At 38.9% G+C, this 18,259-nt stretch overlaps 1 protein-coding gene across 2 annotated transcripts; it reads left to right on the forward strand.

Moving 5' to 3' along the window:
• The first annotated feature begins 529 nt into the window (after positions 1–529).
• sh3gl1b (SH3-domain GRB2-like 1b) lies at positions 530–16,792 on the forward strand. 2 transcript variants are annotated; one of them, XM_035958189.2, is made up of 10 exons: positions 530–919; positions 7,352–7,420; positions 8,147–8,219; positions 8,310–8,453; positions 8,764–8,897; positions 9,009–9,167; positions 11,107–11,210; positions 11,387–11,520; positions 12,189–12,236; positions 14,014–16,792. In XM_035958189.2, the coding sequence occupies exons 1-10, from the start codon at positions 875–877 to the stop codon at positions 14,205–14,207; spliced, it is 1,104 nt and encodes a 367-aa protein (XP_035814082.1). In that variant the 5' UTR covers positions 530–874; the 3' UTR covers positions 14,208–16,792. The 2 variants fall into 2 exon arrangements, with proteins under 2 accessions (XP_035814082.1, XP_023148106.1); XM_023292338.3 differs by lacking the exon at positions 12,189–12,236 and having other exon boundaries at positions 533–919.
• Positions 16,793–18,259: the final 1,467 nt, after the last annotated feature.

The raw sequence follows: 18,259 nt of genomic DNA on the forward strand, positions 1-18,259 counted from the left end.
TATACACATAGTTAGATAAAGTTCAGATACTGAGAAGACAAGACAGTTTGGAGTTTTTTGTAAAGTCAACGCAGAAAATCCAGTTCATGCTGCCGACTGCCTGAGGACATAAGAACTCAGTGGCCCCAGAATACTCCACACCTACAGTATGTCAACTGGTTTTTATCGATGTAACTGAAACTATGCCAGAAGATGTGCACAAATGAAAAATAAACAATTGGTTTTGTATTTATCAGTCCGATGGTGAGCTTGTTGCATTGGAATTTCAGTCTATTCTGTTCTATTCTATTCTATTCTATTCTATTCTATTCTATTCTATTCTATTCTATTCTATTCTATTCTATTCTATTCTATTCTATTCTATTCTATTCTATTCTATTCTATTCTATTCTATTCTATTCTATTCTATTCTATTCTATTGTGCAGTCCTCCAGCGGCTCCACGGATCAGGTGTTGAGCTGCTCCATCCAGCAGGGGGCGCTGCGCACCAACTAAACAACCACACAGCTTCCGCTAGCGTAAACTCAGAAACTGATTTCTTTTAAGTGGCTGGTGCAGATTTCCTCCTCTGTATACCGCACCAGAAAGCCCCGAGACGGGTCCCAGCTCTCGGTAGAGGAAATAGCAGGGTTGTTTTTACTCGGTTTGCCTCACTTCGCTCCATTATCTGCCGTGACAGCGGGAAGAATCGCTCTCGACGTGGACGTGGTCAGTTGGCGTGTCCCGACTTGGAGTGACGGCTGTGCAGTCCTATGATTTCTCCCAAACATTTTTTCGCACTGGCCCATTTTCTGACAAACTATATCGCTAACTTTTGGTATATCGTGACCTATTTACACCGCCGTTGGAAGTTGGAAGACAGCCGGGGTCCAAGATGTCTGTAGCGGGCCTGAAGAAGCAGTTTTATAAAGCCAGTCAGGTTTGCAGAAACTTTTTTCTTCTTCTTCTCCTTCTTCTGTCATGTATCATTAGCAGCTAGCTACCACTAGCACTGTGGGCTAACGGTAAGCTAATGTTCGTAACGGTCGTTTAAAGTAACGCTGGCTGTTTGCTAACGTTACAAACTTTACGTGTCAGTGTGTAAAATGTTAATGTTGTTTTTAGCTGGGACTCCGCGTTCTTTTATGGTTAAAGCATCTTTTCTGACATGTTGGTATGAACAAACTTTGGCTAATGCAGCTGTTGTTGGTGCTGTGGATGGTTTGCGTGGATTTCACTGCTTTTTACTCGGCAGTTGAGATTCAGTGTGGTAAACATTAGCTTCGTTTGCCCTAAAGGGACTCTGCTAGTGTGTCGGGGAAACTAAAAGAGTTCTGAAAAAATAATGCAGTAAAAAAAAGTAGTGCAATCCTCTGAGCCACAAGTTTTGTTGAATTCATGAAAACACACTTTATTTTCATCCACGAAGCAGCTTCTCTCCAGATCCCAGCTGTCCTCTTTGACTCACGTATTTTACAGCTGTGTTAGTCTTTTGTCTAGCTAGACAGATCAATATTTAGGGCAGTTGTGGGGTAAAAACACTACATACCACTGCCTTAAAAATGCAACTGCTCGCCATGGAAATGTAAAAGTCAAACCTCTCTTTTTTTTAAATGTTGGTGTGAGTGTTTTTAATTTGGGGCAGCTCTCTCAGTCAGCCATGGGAGGGGACGGTTGAAAAGATTTTTTGAGTCTCCTTTTCTTCCTACCCTTGCTGATCTAAGCAGGAAACACATTTGGTTTCTGCCCCGGCTTCCTGTCAGGAACACAGTCAGATCCCTGTAGGTTTTCGGTTTGTGAGGAAAAATAACATGATTTAGAGGCTTGACATGTCAGGACTGTTGCTGCCTACTGTGATGGAAATGATCAGCGGAGATGTTAGAGATGAAGTGGATTAGTAGATGAGAAAGTGACCCAAGGAGTGATGCAGTGAAGGAGGTGGGAAGAGTGTGCATTCCCCTTTTATTTGACTGCATTGCAGCTGCTTTTCTTGCCAAAAACTCCATGAGAGTCAATAACACTCGGCATAGCTCAGATTTTCTACGCTGGAAACATGCAGGAAGTTGGCTGTGGAAATATCTGTGCCTTGAACTCACATGCCCTTGTTTTTCTCTTTTACTGTTGCTCTCTATTATTTGTTTTTCTAAAAAAAATACCTCTTTGGACTGAATCTTAAAACCTGAAGTGGCACCGTGAACACAAACAAAACCATACTGGTGAAAGCTCCAGGTGTGACAGTTGGAATGATTATTTGTCCTGGACAAATGTGAACAAACGAAGGTGTAATTTCATGGAAGTACATAAGAAGATTAAGCAAGAGTAATCGTATACGAGTCATCTGTTAGATTATTGTTGTGGATGGCGTGGAAAGAGAAAGCTAATGGAATGCAAATAGCAACAAACAGCATTTAAATTGTATTGGATGGTTGTCATTGAGCTTCAACAAAGAGTGTCATTGTTGCTGTGCTTACCTGTAGTTTATTACCAGGAAAAAACAAATATATGAATCAGAAATGTCTGGTTATACTGTCCAGGTACCAGGAATTAATGGACAACCGTCCAGAATCAAGAATTCTGAAAAACTGTACTATAAACTATGTCAGGTGATTATATTTATCTCCTGATTTGAACATTTTAACATTAAGAGGAAGAAACCTACTATTTATTGGTAATAGTTTGAATTTGGCATTGAAGACGTGCATTTATTTGCTTGAGTTAATTTTGTGTGACTCAGTTATCATTTTAGGACCACTGCCGCAAGCTCCTTTAAAACATGCGTACTTAACAAGCATCACACTTATTGTTTCTCGTCTCATCATACTGGGTGTTACGACACAGTTCAATCAGTAAGGATTATTTTGCTGATAAAAAAGAAAGAAAGGAAAGTAGTTTACAATTTGGTGCAGACTTCATCTGGGTTAAGCCGGTTTATAGGAATGATTTGGTCTGTAATATAATCCCCAGTTTGCTTTTTTATTACTGTAAATCATAATCTTATTAATTAGTGTTACAAGCAGTAGTCTGGCGCTACAGATGCAGCTAACTGGATTAATTAAGATTTAGGGGAAGCGATATGATGGTAATGACTGTGAAATTATATGAATGTGTGAACCGTCAAGAGATTTTTTCCCCGTTTTCTGCTTGTAATACGATATCCATCTTATGAATGCGTCTGAGTGTATTAGCAAATCATTGAGCAGGACTGCTTTTTTTCCCCTGGACTTTTACATCTGTGTGAGGAAGTTCTTTGACTTATGAGGTGTTAGATTTGCTGGTTTCATCAAAAAGAAAGATTCCTCTGTGGTTGTTATCCCTAATTTCACCAGCTTTTAAGAAAATGAAGTTGAATATGACATTTGATAATATTACATCATAGAATTGTATATATCCAGACATCAAAATTTATGCACTTTGCCCGCTTGCAGTGCCAGAGAGCTCTTGTGTGTATAAAGGATGAAACTATCAGTAAGGGTTTACTGATTAACTGGGTGTCTGTTAGAGTCTGAATTTTAAATGCATGGTGCTGGAAAAATAAATAAAAAGCTTTCACTTTAGTGAGGTTGAAATGCAGGAAGAGACAATAATAATAATAATAATAATAATAATAATAATAATAATAATAATAATAATAATAATAATAATAATAATAATAATAATAATAATAAATTGTGAGCTTGTGTTAGTGATTGAAGGTTTGCTACACTGCTTTGGTTGAGTGTACTGAGAATGTATCACCAGAAAAGGCTGCTGGATTTCTGTTCACGCCTCCACTTTTTGACATCTGATCAGACAAATATTTTCCTCTTGAAATGTAGTTTGCGTTGATACTTTGGTGGTAGAGCTCTATTTTTATATGTCGCTTTTTAACCTAGTTGTCATGTCTCTGACTAGAATGTAACTTTGTTTTCTCTTATGAAGTGTTCTAGGCCAAAGGGTTTGGGTTGATCTTAAAACAGCTTTTCTTCTTAATAGTTTTATTCCTTGGCTAAAATTTGTCATTGCATGTGCTGGCTTTAACAATAGTATCAACATGTGTGCTATAGCTAGCAGCTACTACACAGGTTTGTCATGTGGGTGTTACGGAATGCAGTGTGGTTTCCCCTCTCACTGATCTGGCTCTCTGTATAATTCATCTTTTTGGGCTTTGCAGTCTTCATGTCATCTGAAGCCATACAAGAGCTTGAACTAGGCTTTGTGATAGTACGCTAGCATTTAACTAATACCCAGTCATTATGATGAAAAGGATGCCTGCGACGGACTGATCCCTGTGTGTAGCTCTTTGTGTTTATAACTAAACTTGCCTCTGGTAGCATACTGTGGATGTTTTCGGGCTCTATCTCTTTCACTTTTTGTGCATGTAAATCCAATTATTACACTGGCATTTGAACTTGATGTTTACATGAGCAGAAAAAACTGCAACATTTTTTTTAGTTACAGCAAAGTTTCATAGTCAAAAAAAGACTAATCTCCCTACTTTTGCAACTTATTATGAAAATAGTCAAGTACATCATCATAAATTGAATACATTACCTGGGAACACAGGCTAGAATGTCCAAATAAATGAGATAGCAATGGTTTTGGACTGCAGATTGTAAGCTTACTTTTCCTCAGAGGTAGAGAGTGAAATGCTTACTAGGCTGCGAGCTGAAGCCGTATCTTTACTTATGACCTGAATCCCTCAAGGCCCCTTGTCATGTGCTTTCTGCATAGAGCACAGATACAGCAGTATGTCCTGGAGACTGCTTAGTAAAAGCCAGTCAGCTGCTACTGAGGTGCAAGAGTCTTCTGTTTAATTTCTGTTGAAACAAACTCTTTCTTGTGTAATCTTCATGCTTGAAATGTTGATGTCAAAATTTACGACGGACCCCTAAAGTGTTGTAGTTCCAGGAATCACATAACGGCCAATAGCAGTGGTTATGAGTCATGTAGGAAATGACTAAAAAGTGCTCTCTCTCTCAGATGAGCGAATTAGACAAAGAAAGAGAACAATAGGACGTCTTCCACTGCAGGAACTTGCAGGATGTTTTAGGTCGGCCTGAAACTGTGTCAGTGTTTCGACCACAGGGGAGAAACAAAGCTGCTCTAGGTGGGTTTCCAAGCTGACTGAACACGCTACAGTTTTAATTGTCAAGTAGCAGTCTTCTCGTCTAGCATCGCCATTGACAATGTAAAATTCCCCGTATAGACTAGCATAACAAACCCCCAATTTTTCTACTTTTCTGTATGCTCATAGAACTGGAGTTGCATCAATTAACTACTTGTGTTGTGTTTTGCCGCATTCTGACTTAACATCACCATTAAAGCTGTCAGATCCTGCATCACAATGGAAGCAGAGAGGGTAAACAAGCTGATTACAGCACCGTTCAGTGCAGTGGAAAGCCACCTACTATATCTGAACTTCTTATTCAGAAGACTGAATACTTTTAAGAAATTATTTCAACTATCACCAACATTTATGCCATGAGAATTTGACTTGATTATTGTGTGGCCAGTCTTTAATCGTACCAAATTATACATGCTTATATAGTGTATACCAAGTCCTATGTGTGAACGGTTTCTTATGTGGGTTTAGGAACACTTGCTGCATTTGACAAAATATAATCCAAATTGTACAGATGCTCCTTATTCCCTTTGTTAATGCTGTCATGAAATACTAATATTGAGGGTTGTTATATCTTCCCTCAAAACTGAAATGCGCAAGAACAGAACAGATTTGTTACATCCTTATTTTATTGCTCATGTAGTTTGATTACTACAAAGGTATTGCGAACTGGAATCTTTAGCAAAGCACAAAGTAGTTATTATGGCTTTTATTTTTGAGAAACAAATCTTCAGTACTCTGCAACAAAGGGCTGCTGCATCGTGCCATTTTTATCATCTTCAGGGATGAGAATTTTCCGCGGATCCGCGGAATTCCGAGTTTTTTTCCGCCGAAAGTATAATTTTTGTGAATCGTGTAAATCCGTTGAGAAAATTGTAGGGGGGTAGGGGTAGGCAAGCGGCCGGCCGGCCAACGCGTCGCGAGCCGAGGCTTGTGATGGCCGCCTGTTGTGATGGCCATCCCGCCGCCGACATCTTTCGGCAACGCGCATTGCAAAATCAGATACAGCTGTGAGAACGGAAATCGGCATTGCTATCTGTAAACATCACTCGCTATTTATGTTAATGACAACATCCGCCTATTTTCGGCAGCAATTTGGCGCCAGTTTCATCTGATTGTTTCCTTCCACATGTTAAATTTCACGGATATGCAAGCACACGATATTGTTGAGTTTTGATCATTTCTGGTGCGTGGATACGTATAGATCTATGGTATATAAACTGTGCCATTCCTTTGAACAACAAAATATTGGGGTATTAATATGTTGTATTAGAATTAAAATGAACAGGGTATAAATATGTTGCATTTAAATGAACAGATTCCTTGAAAGGCATGAAACTCAAAAATTGAATGTACCATAAATGATAATGATCAAGTATCCCCTTGGTAGCCCACCAAATTGGGATATTGTTTTTTTAAAAAACATGTGAAATTCATTGAAGAAATTAATGGATTTTCGGTGTTGATTGCCTTATATATTCACTGTTAAAAGTCACCAGAGAATGCCATTTTTAAGTGAATTTTACAAAAATTTTCCGTGCCTTCGGCAGACATTTTCAGAGTTTTTTTCCATTTGTCATTCTCATCCCTGCATCTTACTGTTGGAGATGGGATTTGTTTTGCTGGCCGTTTCGCAAGGGGAAGCTCGGATATGGAGCCAGGCAGCTGATCGACTCAGCAGTCGAGATTTTAATTATCCTGAAGTCACAGCGGCACAGGCTCATTAGAAAGTCAGAATACCAGTTTCAGTGAATTCCACTTCTATTTGACTGACTTATGTCTCTAAGAAAGCACAAACTTGAGAGAAGTATTTCAGGAATTAGCCAAAAAGTATTTACAATAGTGCTTCTTCTGTACAGAAACAGAAAATGGGCCATTTTTCGTTTCCTCAGAGATCTCTCTTGGATATACGTACATATGTTTTCAATCTACATCAACATTTTGAAGTACAATTAATGAAGTTAACTGGTCCAACATTTTTTTTTTAAATTTGCGTAATGAAGTCCATGATGTTGTACTGTATGTAATTTAAAGGGTATTTCTATTCTCTGTTCCTGCTTCAAAGTCACCTGTTTAGTTTAAAGGGGAGGTTTGCACATGGCCTACAATATGCTGTGCTGCACATGTAACTCGCTAAGCAAAATGTTTGTCACAGAGCAGCCATTGGTATGTTAGAGATGTTTTTTGGCTGCATTCTCACTCAAATCAAAACCTTATGAGCAGCGTGAATGAATTTGCACTCTGTGTATCTCTCTCTGTGTCTGCCTCTAGATGGTAAGTGAGAAAGTTGGAGGTGCAGAAGGAACAAAACTTGATGATGACTTCAGAGACTTGGAACGGGTAAGCGAGGCATCTTTCTGTAGCCTTAAAAGAGACATGTTGAATCAAACATGTTGGTCTGGGTGTTTATAGACATTACACAAACATATTGTGGTTTTAGGGGGACTTCATATTTACATCTCATGTAAAGCATTACATCATCCTAAACCGGTTTAGAAAGTTTTCTGATCTCAAGGTTGATGAAAAACTGGGGCATACCTCACAGTGGCCACAGTTCAGCAGCTGCATGTTGCACATCTCTCAGACGGTCTCTACAATCAAGTTTCCGAAAGTCTGGAAACCATGCATGGATGACAGTTAAAACTAAGAAAGTACAGTTTAAGCAAATTTTAAGCAAAAAGGCTGAACAAACTCACTTGCTGCAGTTTCCTAAATGTAAAAGCTTGCTGGTATGCTGCTATCTTTGGGTTTAGACCTGCTGAGCAGACAAAATAAGCAAGTTGAAGACATCACCTTGGGAGCATTTTAGAATGTTTGATGGACGGTTATCTAATATGTCGTAAACCAAACAATTAATTATGAATATATGCATATGAAATTTTAAAATGCATCTCAGTACAACAACATACTGCATAGTTTGTATTGTATGTATAGATGATTGAAATAAAAACAACACATTTTTAGAGTTAGCATTCAGGCATTTAGCAAGGTTCAGCAGCATGCTTTGTGTTTCTGTGAATAATCTGTTGCAAACTTGTGATGTGCGTGCTTGTTGTGTTTTTATAGAAAGTAGATGTGACCAGTAAAGCAGTAGTGGAGGTCATCTCCAAAACATCAGAGTACCTGCAGCCTAACCCAGGTGAGAAGAAATACTGTTTTATATGCATTTATTTAGAGTATATAAACTCCTAGATTTGCTTAATTTATTCCCTTTCTTTTAATTCCGCAGCGTCACGGGCCAAACTGTCAATGCTGAACACCATGTCCAAGATCCGTGGTCAGGTGAAGAACCCAGGATATCCACAGGCTGAGGGGCTGCTAGGAGAGTGTATGGGCAAGTATGGACGGGACCTCGGAGAGGACACTAACTTTGGTAAGATATGTGTGTTTGTGTCTGGTTTAGGGTTGTAAATTCCTGGTAGAGAAACACTGAAGTGTGTAATTACTGGTTTTGAAGTGTGGATGCTTATGGAGCTTGTGTGTGTAAGTGTGGTATAATTAAAATACTCAGTGATCGACTGCACCCAAACTGTTTACGGAGTGTCTATAAACTGCTTTGTGACTATTTTAAGAATTTTACTCGATGTGTGTGATTTTGTTGTGCATGTGTGAACTGATGGTAACATTGTTGTATGACACCAAAAGCTGTCACTGATCTGTTCATCTCTCTCTGTGTGGTTTAGGTGGAGCTCTAGTAGATGTAGGAGAGGCCATGAAGAGACTGGCAGAAGTTAAAGATTCTCTAGACATTGATGTCAAACAGAACTTTATTGATCCATTGCAAGGACTCTGTGACAAGGACCTCAGAGAGATACAGGTATCTGATGCACTGAAGTTTGTTTTTTTGACAGGGACATAAATTGTGGCAATTGAAATCCAAAAATGAATGCCTCTAAAACTTACTAAACTATGGCTCTTACCACTTCAGCACCACCTGAAGAAGCTTGAAGGCCGTCGTCTGGACTATGACTACAAGAAAAAGCGTCAGGGCAAAATCCCAGATGAGGAAGTTCGACAGGCCCTGGAGAAGTTTCATGAGTCAAAGGAAGTGGCCGAGACCAGCATGTACAACCTGCTGGAGACTGACGTGAGGACTTACTGCTGTTTAATGTGTCGTGTTGATGTTTGTCCTCTGGAGCATCGCTTTAAACCTAATCCTGCCCGTGCGCAGTCTGTTTTTAAAATAGAAAGAGATGTACTACATGTAAAAGTCAAGGAGTCTGTTATCTCTTTCCTGTTATCAAGGCCTACTAATATTTTGGATATTTTACTCCTTTTAAACACGGTTAAAAAAAACAATTACATGCCTCAAATAGGCAGACTAAAATAAGTGAACCTGGACTCCTTACCGCAATATAAAGATCAAATCAAGCTCTCTTTATCTCTCTTAAATATGTAAATATTAATCAGGAGCCTTTTGCAGGATAACCATAGTTCTTTTCAACCTGAGCCACCTCATGGTATCTAATCCTACTATTGCTGTGTCATATGGAACATTTCATTACTTGCTTCACTGTACGACTTGCTTTGTCAAATATGCAACCACCCACTGGACAAACATGGACTCCATTTATTAGACCTGTAAAAACAGATGAAACACACCCATTCGACTCAATAACACTGGAGATAAACATGTCTTTAAATAGCTGCAGTTGAACAGTGACAGCATTCAATCACTAGTTGGATTTCAAGACCTTAATCAACTTGACTTTTGTCTGTTTTTAATTAAACTACATCACAGCAGCTAAGGGTTTTTTTTTTTTTTAAATATTGTAGACTAGTTGCCAGTATGAATATAATAGTCTAGCTGGGAGGGGAAGTCTGTTTTATATTCCCTGTCATTTCTGTAGTGTCAGCCTCTTTTATGTTGTTCCTCAGAACTATTTAAATACTGTTTAGAAGGAAATTTGTGAGAGAAAAATTCTTTTTATCTTGAAATTTTTGAGAGTAGGTCAAAAACTGTCGATTTACGAATGGCAACAATAGATTTTTGTTGTAACGGTTAATCTTCAACAAAAAAGCCAGGACTGAATGAACAGGGCAGCATGTGCAACACCCTGATTTATCTTGTAAATCATTTTCAAAACAGCCACAAGTTTCTGATTTAATGTTTTAATATTCAGTATCGGTACAGGCTACATCAGCATTGTCATCAGTTGTGTCAAATATCTGCTTTGGTCCAAAATGAACATGCGAATTCAGATAATGTCTGTCAAGATAAAAGTTTGCAATTTTGTTTGAAAATCTTCTATAATGTTTTCCATGGACGTTCAAGTAATTTTCTTATCTTGCCTTGTCAATGTGTAGTATTACATGTTATGTCTCAATCTGCCAGTTACCATCGTAATAATTTGAAATTTGTTGATATTCTCTGCAAGAGAAGCTTGACGTTCTCTGCAGTCGGGAAGAAAAAATATGCATATATCTGCAAAGATAATCAGCCAAAATGAATTGCAAAATATTGTCAAGTTCAGTATTATGCATTCCTAATAATTAGTTTTGCTTGACATAGCTCATCGATATTGTGAAAACTCTGAACCCCATCACTAACAGTCTGACATTAGTGCACTGTAGCACTGAAGAAAATAAGACCAGTGGCCAACACGCTGCAGCTCTTTACAAAACCTAACCAACTCTGGTCAGGTTGAAATGACTCTGTATAGTCAATTTCTTTTCTAAATACCTTATACTGTACTTAAATAGTTTGGATAAATCCTTACCCAAATTGGAAATATTTGATAGAATAGACTTTACTAAGTAACTAGTAGTAGCTCAAGATGAGAATGAAGGCTTCAACAAAAGGGAGACTAAGATTATTTCCTCAAACAAATGTATATATATCTTTTTTTCTTGATAATGTAATGTGTGCTAAATGCCCACATACAGTTGCTTGGGCCTTACTAAACTGTGCTGTTCATTGCCTAGATTATGAAGCTGTTGATCCATTGAAATTTCATATACGGTGATGTTAACACTGTGACGCTGATGCATCCATGATGTATTTCTGTGTGTGTCTGTGTGTGCAGATAGAGCAGGTGAGCCAGCTCTCATCCCTGGTGGAATCCCAGCTGCAGTATCACAGACAAGCTGTTCAGGTGCTGGAGGAGCTTTCTGACAAACTCAGAGACAGGTGCAGTAAAGAAACCTAAAGATACCAACAAACCATGTAGTGCATCTGACCAGCTTTCTGCTTGAAGTTGGTGAAATATGTCACTGATTCGGTCACAGTAACTTTAGACACAGTTATGTATTTACTGTGGAGATTTATGGAATATAAAAGTTAAACTAATTGATCTTGTTGAACAGGATGAACGAGGCTCAGTCCAGACCGAGACGTGAATACACACCCAAACCCAAACCTATTTTTGACATTGGAGACAACAACCATTCGAATGGTGGTTATTCAACCTCAATGGCCCCTCCACCTTCTCGCAATTCCGGTAAGAAACCGTTAAGAAGATGTTAAAAAAACAAATATTTTAATATTTGTTTGTGAAAATCTGTAGAATAGAAATTGAATTTCAACCGTGCACATACAGGTTTTTTTTTGAGTTACATTGTTTTCACAAAACACAAAACAACAAAAACTCTTTCATTATTCTGTATTTGTTCCTCCAGTTGCATCACTCTGAAAGCCATAGAAAATGGCAGCTAGTAAACTATGTGGCAAAGAGCTGCCTTACCAGAGTTCCAAGAACAAGAAAACACCCAGCTGTTTCTGCAAACACAGAGGATGGACTGATCCAAAGTAGCGTGCCTACATTAAACTCACTCCTTATAAATCCTGACAAAAACCAAACTGAAAATTCTCCACAGTGCCAACAACTGCAAGCAATCAGTACCACTGAGCCCGAGAATGTGGAACTCGTTCTGTGTGCATCTCTTTCTTCTTTCTCCTGTCTGGTCGTAAATGATTGTAAATGATGGCATACACTGAATGTTTGACTTTCCAAACGACTTGTTGACCATGAGAAAATCGACATGTGGTTCACTGTGAGGGAAAAGCTGGAGTGTGTACGTGAGTAAGAGTGTGTGTGTGTGTGTTGCTCTGTCATCTGGCTGGCCTTTCTCCAACTGACCTTGTTCCTCTTTCCTATGACATCATCAGAGCCGCCTTTTCACTTGGCCAGATTGTCCTTTCGGAAACCAGGATTGTGTGAGTCTCAGATTGTGTGGGCCATTTTTTTATTGTCACAGTTTCAGTAGCGGGCTTGAAACAGTCCAGTGTGTGCGTGTTTGTGTGCACAGCTTCTGGTGTGAAATGTAGGAAGTAGGACATAAGTTGCTTCTCAGCGGTTCAATGCAAACTTTGTGGTTTTCTTGGTTTTTGGTTAGATTAACAGCATGCATGTTGTCTTGTACAAACTCCACATCACTTTGAATACGACAGTCTACCTTCCTAAATGTGTTATTTTATGTAGCGTTTGAGAAACTCAACACTTTTTTATCTATATTTTTATATACATTTCAGTCTGATTTTAGAGCTCTGTGCAGAAGCTACCCAGCTGGAGGTTGCAAAAGACTTCTTACCTCTAACTGACCCACTTGTTGCTTCACATGTTCACATTCAAAACACTTTTGTATTTGAACTAGACACAAATGTTTTAATCTTTAAATTATAAAACTACATGTTGGAAAAATACATTTATGTTTTTGACATCTTGTTCAGCCTGAGCCTGTGTTAGCATTAGGTGTAATGTTTAATCCTTTACGTGTAAACTGCATGTTGTGAGAGTATAACACACTTTTGTAATATTTAACAATAATACAAAACTATATAAATAATACTGCTATGAGTATTATAGTATGCAGTATAGTAGCATTAACTAAAAGTTAAAAAAATAAGCACAGAACTAGAATAATCCTGCCTTACTAATTGTTATTTGTAGTGGTATCTAAATAAGTTTTAATATTGGAGTGATGAAGCCTTCTGATGTCACTTGTAGGCTGTTTTTATCAAGCAACATTTCTTAAACTAAACTGAGATCGATGAGTTTAGAATCACAAAGTGTTTACCATCACACAATGATATATTCATTGGAATAGTATTTCTGTTTGTCTATTTTTATGTTCAGCCACCAATTTACATGGCAGGGGAAACGTCATTTCTCATCTCTGTGTTCATGTGTCAATAATTAACTTCTTCAACATAACCTCAACTATTTTTGAAAGTATTTGCGCTCATGCATCCAAAATTTGTCTGAAGATAGTACCCTGTAGACTCCCCATAAAAGAAGAGACTTTTCACTGTGGTAAAAAAATGAAGGTTAAACTTATTTCCCTTTACACGTAGAATAAATAGCTGTTTTTTTTTGTTTGTTTTGCATCTGAGGAGCCTCTTCTGTTATATCCTTTGCTTGTTGTGATAAAGCTGCTCCACAGTTGGTCCTCTTCCATTAAGTGTGTACATTTTTTCTTGCCCATGTAAACTGATACAGTCCGAGTAAAACACAGAGAATGAGTGACCAAAGCTTTCCCCATCTCTAGCCTACCCAGCAGTGTGTTGGGTGAACTTGATACAATGAGAAAATTGTTTGCCAACAAAAAAGCCCAGTTTGTCTGTGTGTGGAGCTGTAGTCTCCTCTGCTGACCTATGTGAGGTCACAGAGAAAGGCACAGTCGGAGAAAACGAAGCACAGCGAGGGAGGACGACAGTCGTACAGACCCTTGGAGTCAGAGGATGGTGTAGTTTATTGTCCGCACTTACGAGCTTGTTTGCGGTGCTGTTGAAGCTGATCTGACTGTATTCTGTGCTAATGTTACACTAACATTTACTGTATAATGTGTGAACCACAGAACACGTGATTTGCATGCTCAGTGTGTGCAGTGCAGTGTGATGTCTTTTTCCTGAATTTGGCACTGTTCTTGCCTGCTGTGTTTGAGTTGTGCTCCATTATCAACAGCTTCTTCATCCTCATCTTTTCCCCTTTCAGCCCCAGAGCAGCCGAGCTGTAAGGCGCTATACGACTTTGAGCCAGAGAACGAGGGAGAGCTGGGCTTCCGCGAGGGCGACATCATCACCCTGACCAATCAGATCGATGAGAACTGGTACGAGGGCATGCTGAACGGCCAGTCGGGATTCTTCCCTCTCAACTACGTTGAGGTCCTTGTCCCGTTACCACACTAATATAAAGAGGAGACTGATGGAGAGCAGGAGGGGAGAGGAAGTAGAATGAGTAGAGAGGGAGGAAAGTGAAGACAGGGGATGATCCACATTTCATTTTCACCTTCAGCTCCAACATCATCATCACTGCAGATGAGCACTTTTTTCAGCTGGAGTTCTGGAGAAGATGGTCACATTTCAAAGTCCAGACCACAATATCAACCTGTTATACTCAGAGGTAGAAGGGTCGAGACTAAGGTGGAGACAAAATGTCATTATCTGTTATCTGACAGTGAAAGCATTTCTTGAGGACTAACTGATGAAACATTTCTAAGCAATATTTTTTAACCACAAATAGTGAAATAGAAAAAAAGAATGTGTGTCTAATTCGGTGTTTGCAACGACTGGAGTGACACATTCATATCATGCCTTTTGTGTGACTGCAGTCTGTTTAAAACTCAGGTTGGTCACCAACTCAGTAGTCAGTTTTTAGACTGGTGAGGCCAGACCTCCCAGGAAACGTTGTGTGTATGTTGACTGAATATTATCCTCATTTCAAAACTGAAAATACTGTTGGTGCCTCATAAGGGCTGAAATAGGCCTCCTAACGCCACCTGCTGGCATGAATGAGAATTACCTTCAACTAAAATGGAACTACAGATGACTCGAAACAGCTGTATTATAGAAAGAAAAAAAACATTCTTAATGAAAAACATGAGCCAAAATTAGCTTCATATTTGGGATTTCCACATTTGGCCTATTTGCAGTGCTCTTTTTTTTTTTTTTTTATTTCAGTAGACAACAGGCCTGACATAGTGGTTTCTCTTTGTTTCAGTATTTGATTTATGTCAGCCTCAACTTACTACAGTGGTTCGTAAGAGTCAGCTGGTTACTGAATATGTGAGAAAATGTTGTAATTGCACCTTGGTCCTCAAATGAGATTGATGTGTGTGTGACAGACCAACTCCACCATTACACACAGACCCAAAGTTAAATGCAGAGGTTGCACCTTTTTGTCACTTAAAGCAGGCGTGTGTTTGTTTGCCTAGAAAAGCAGAAAGATTAGTTGTTTAATGGTTGTCTGTTAGTCTGTTCAACAGAGGAGACGGAGCCAAAAAGACTTTATAAAATGCAATAGAAACATATTGCTTAGTGCGCCTGTTTGTTAAACTGCTAATGATACTGTAACACAGCCATATATTCGTTTAGATTCAGGACCGTTTATCATAGCATGTTCAGTCTTTTCCATTTTTTCCAGCCTCTTGACCCTTGTTTTAGGCACCAGTTAACTCCATGCTGTGCCTGAATAGATGATGCTGCTGGCAGCAACTCGGTCTTTTATATGCTTTACTAACTGTCCTGCTGTTACTGTCTGCCCTCATGTGTGAGATAATGTGAAACTCATCTGTGCTTGGAAACATACCCTATAATTGTGATCATACACAATGGCTCTGATTTGATTGATATGTTAGTGCATTGGGCTGACGGAGGCAGATGTTTAGTCTGTTTAGACAAGGCTGGCTTCTTGTTCTGGTTTTAGCCACAGTCCACACCTGCAGGTGAAGGTCTAATCCTATGTATACTGCACAGTATGAGAGAAAGGCCTTGCATTAAAAGGGAAAACATCAAGGGAAATGTAATTGTAAACTGTTGCCCATTCAGATTAGAACCTTTCTTACCAAACATGTACCTTTAGTCCAGCGGATTTGGAATTTTCTGGGGTAAAAAAGTTAGATTAGTGAATGTGAAATACTGTTTGTAGTATCTTTCTGCTTCATTTCCCCTCTGTAATCTGTGTATGTCTGTCACTCCATGCTGCCAAACACTTCCCCCACTCCTGAGTTTGGTCCTTGTTTGCTATGTTTACATCTCTGACCTTACTACATTTCAATTCTTGTACAAAGTTCAGGGGAAAGGGCGATGGGGGGGTGCTGTCTGGGTCACACTGTTATTAAAAAAAAAAAAAAATGTCCTTACTAGCTTTCTTTGTTGCCTTTGGGAATAAAAGGAGGGGAAGTATCCCAACTAATACAGCAACCAAAATCTAACCTAGCCACTTAAAAGAAATGGTCAAGAATTTCTTTTTTTTTTTTTTTTTCAACTTTTGCTTTTTCTTTTTTAGCCATTGGCACTTTTCTGTGTTAAGTTTAAATGCATGTGTGCATCGTTCTGCACATCGATGATGACACTACAGGCAGTTTCCTGGACACGTGTTTAGACTAATGTGACTTTTATCAGCAAACCACCAGTGGAAACTGTTTTTTATGTAGATTTTAATCCATGTTTGAAAAAAATGTCCCACTGATTTATTTTCTTAAAGGGCTATGTATTTGTTTAATCAGTCTTAAATGCTCTTCTGAACAGCATTAAATCATTCTGGCTCTCTATAGTATTATTTTTTTTATATACAAGACCTTAAAACCTTTAAATTAATCTTTGCATGTAGTTCTGTATTACACCATGTAAGTGTATATCTTAGATTTAAGTTGCCTTTTTACTGTTGTATGAATTTAACCGCAATATTTTGTCTTTTATTATCACAGTATTCGTACATGCTTCGTTCTTGTTCCCCACCTTCCCCGTTCTTACAATAAATAAAAATAAAGACATGGTGTTGTTTGATTCGTAGTAAGAACAGAAGTGAGTACATCCCTGTGCAGCACTGTTCCCTCTAAGCTGCGCGCGTGCGCAATTGCGCACTGCTGACACGGTCTCCGCGCACAGAAAATCTGTGCTGCGCACACAAAAAAAAAAATCCAACCTAAATTGTAAATAAACACGTAACAATTCATTCTGTGCTATTTTTCAGTGTGAATCAGTGAGTGACCGGTGACTGGCTGCTGCAGCCAATGATGCGATTCACATACGTATTTACCATAGACTGTATATAATGGTATTTACGCAGCTAATCAACGTCAGGCGTCCTTATGTGCAGCCACCGTTGTTGTCACAGATATGAATGAGTAGATAGGACACGCCCCTTTGAGCTGCGTGCTACAGCGAGGCTAAGCTAGTTGGGGCAAAGTTTCAGTGCGTTCTGTTGATGTAGACGGCGTGAAAACGGAAACAAGAAGTATGCCGGCTCACTGTGCTGCATACAGTTACACACTACGTCGTACGATTGAGACAAGGAAACTTGGAATGACTTTTCATAGGTAAGAATATTTTTTGGCTCTTTTTTCATTATGAAATCTTGTTGAGAGCTTCCAGTCTATGAGCGCTAACTAGTGAGCCACTAGCAAAACGCTAAGGCGAGCTAACAGCTTGACAACCAAATACCAGACGATTAATAGTAGCTGTAGTATAGTTGTACAAGCAGTAGTAGTAATACTAAAAGTACAAGCAGCAGTAGTAGTATAAACAGCTGTTAGAGTCGTAGAAGTAGTATCAGCATTTGTAATAGTATTACAAGTTGTAGTAGCAGTGCCAGTATCAGCAGCAGTAGTGAGTACTACCACTACTACTAGTAGTAGTCACATTGCTATTACTACCACCAATACTACCAAAAGTAGTTATAAAGCCTAACTCATGTATGTCCAGATTACCATCTATGTTCTTCCTCCAAACCCATTTTATGATTGGGATTACAGACAGTTCTTTAGGACTGCTCTCAAATAATTGAAATGTTACTAAACAAGGTTATACTTATCAAATTAAATAGCTCTGGTCTCCAGTATATTGGCAAATTCGGTTCTTTGTACTCAATTTATTAGCATGATTTCTTTTTAATATGTTGTGTACAGACTTAATTACTTCTCTGTCTACTTTTCTTACTCCATGTAGGTTTCCTAGAGACTATGGGTTGAGGAGGAATTGGAAGTTTGTTGGCTTAGACCTGGTGTCATTCCATCAGTGTTAAACTTCCCGGCTCATCTTGGAAGAGTACGTGCCAGAAAGACCACGACCAAGCAGCCTTGAGATCTTAGGCAGCGTCTCCCTGAGGTGGGTGTCGACGGTGTTCACAGTCAGGTCTGTGGTAATCCTGTCAAAAAACAAAACAGAAAAAAAATCTAGATTATAAATCAACATGTAACCAAAGCACTCTGTGTATAACGCCATAGTACAGGATGTAGTTC

Source organism: Amphiprion ocellaris, chromosome 2 (genome assembly GCF_022539595.1).
Source record: "Amphiprion ocellaris isolate individual 3 ecotype Okinawa chromosome 2, ASM2253959v1, whole genome shotgun sequence".
Lineage (NCBI taxonomy): Eukaryota > Metazoa > Chordata > Actinopteri > Pomacentridae > Amphiprion > Amphiprion ocellaris.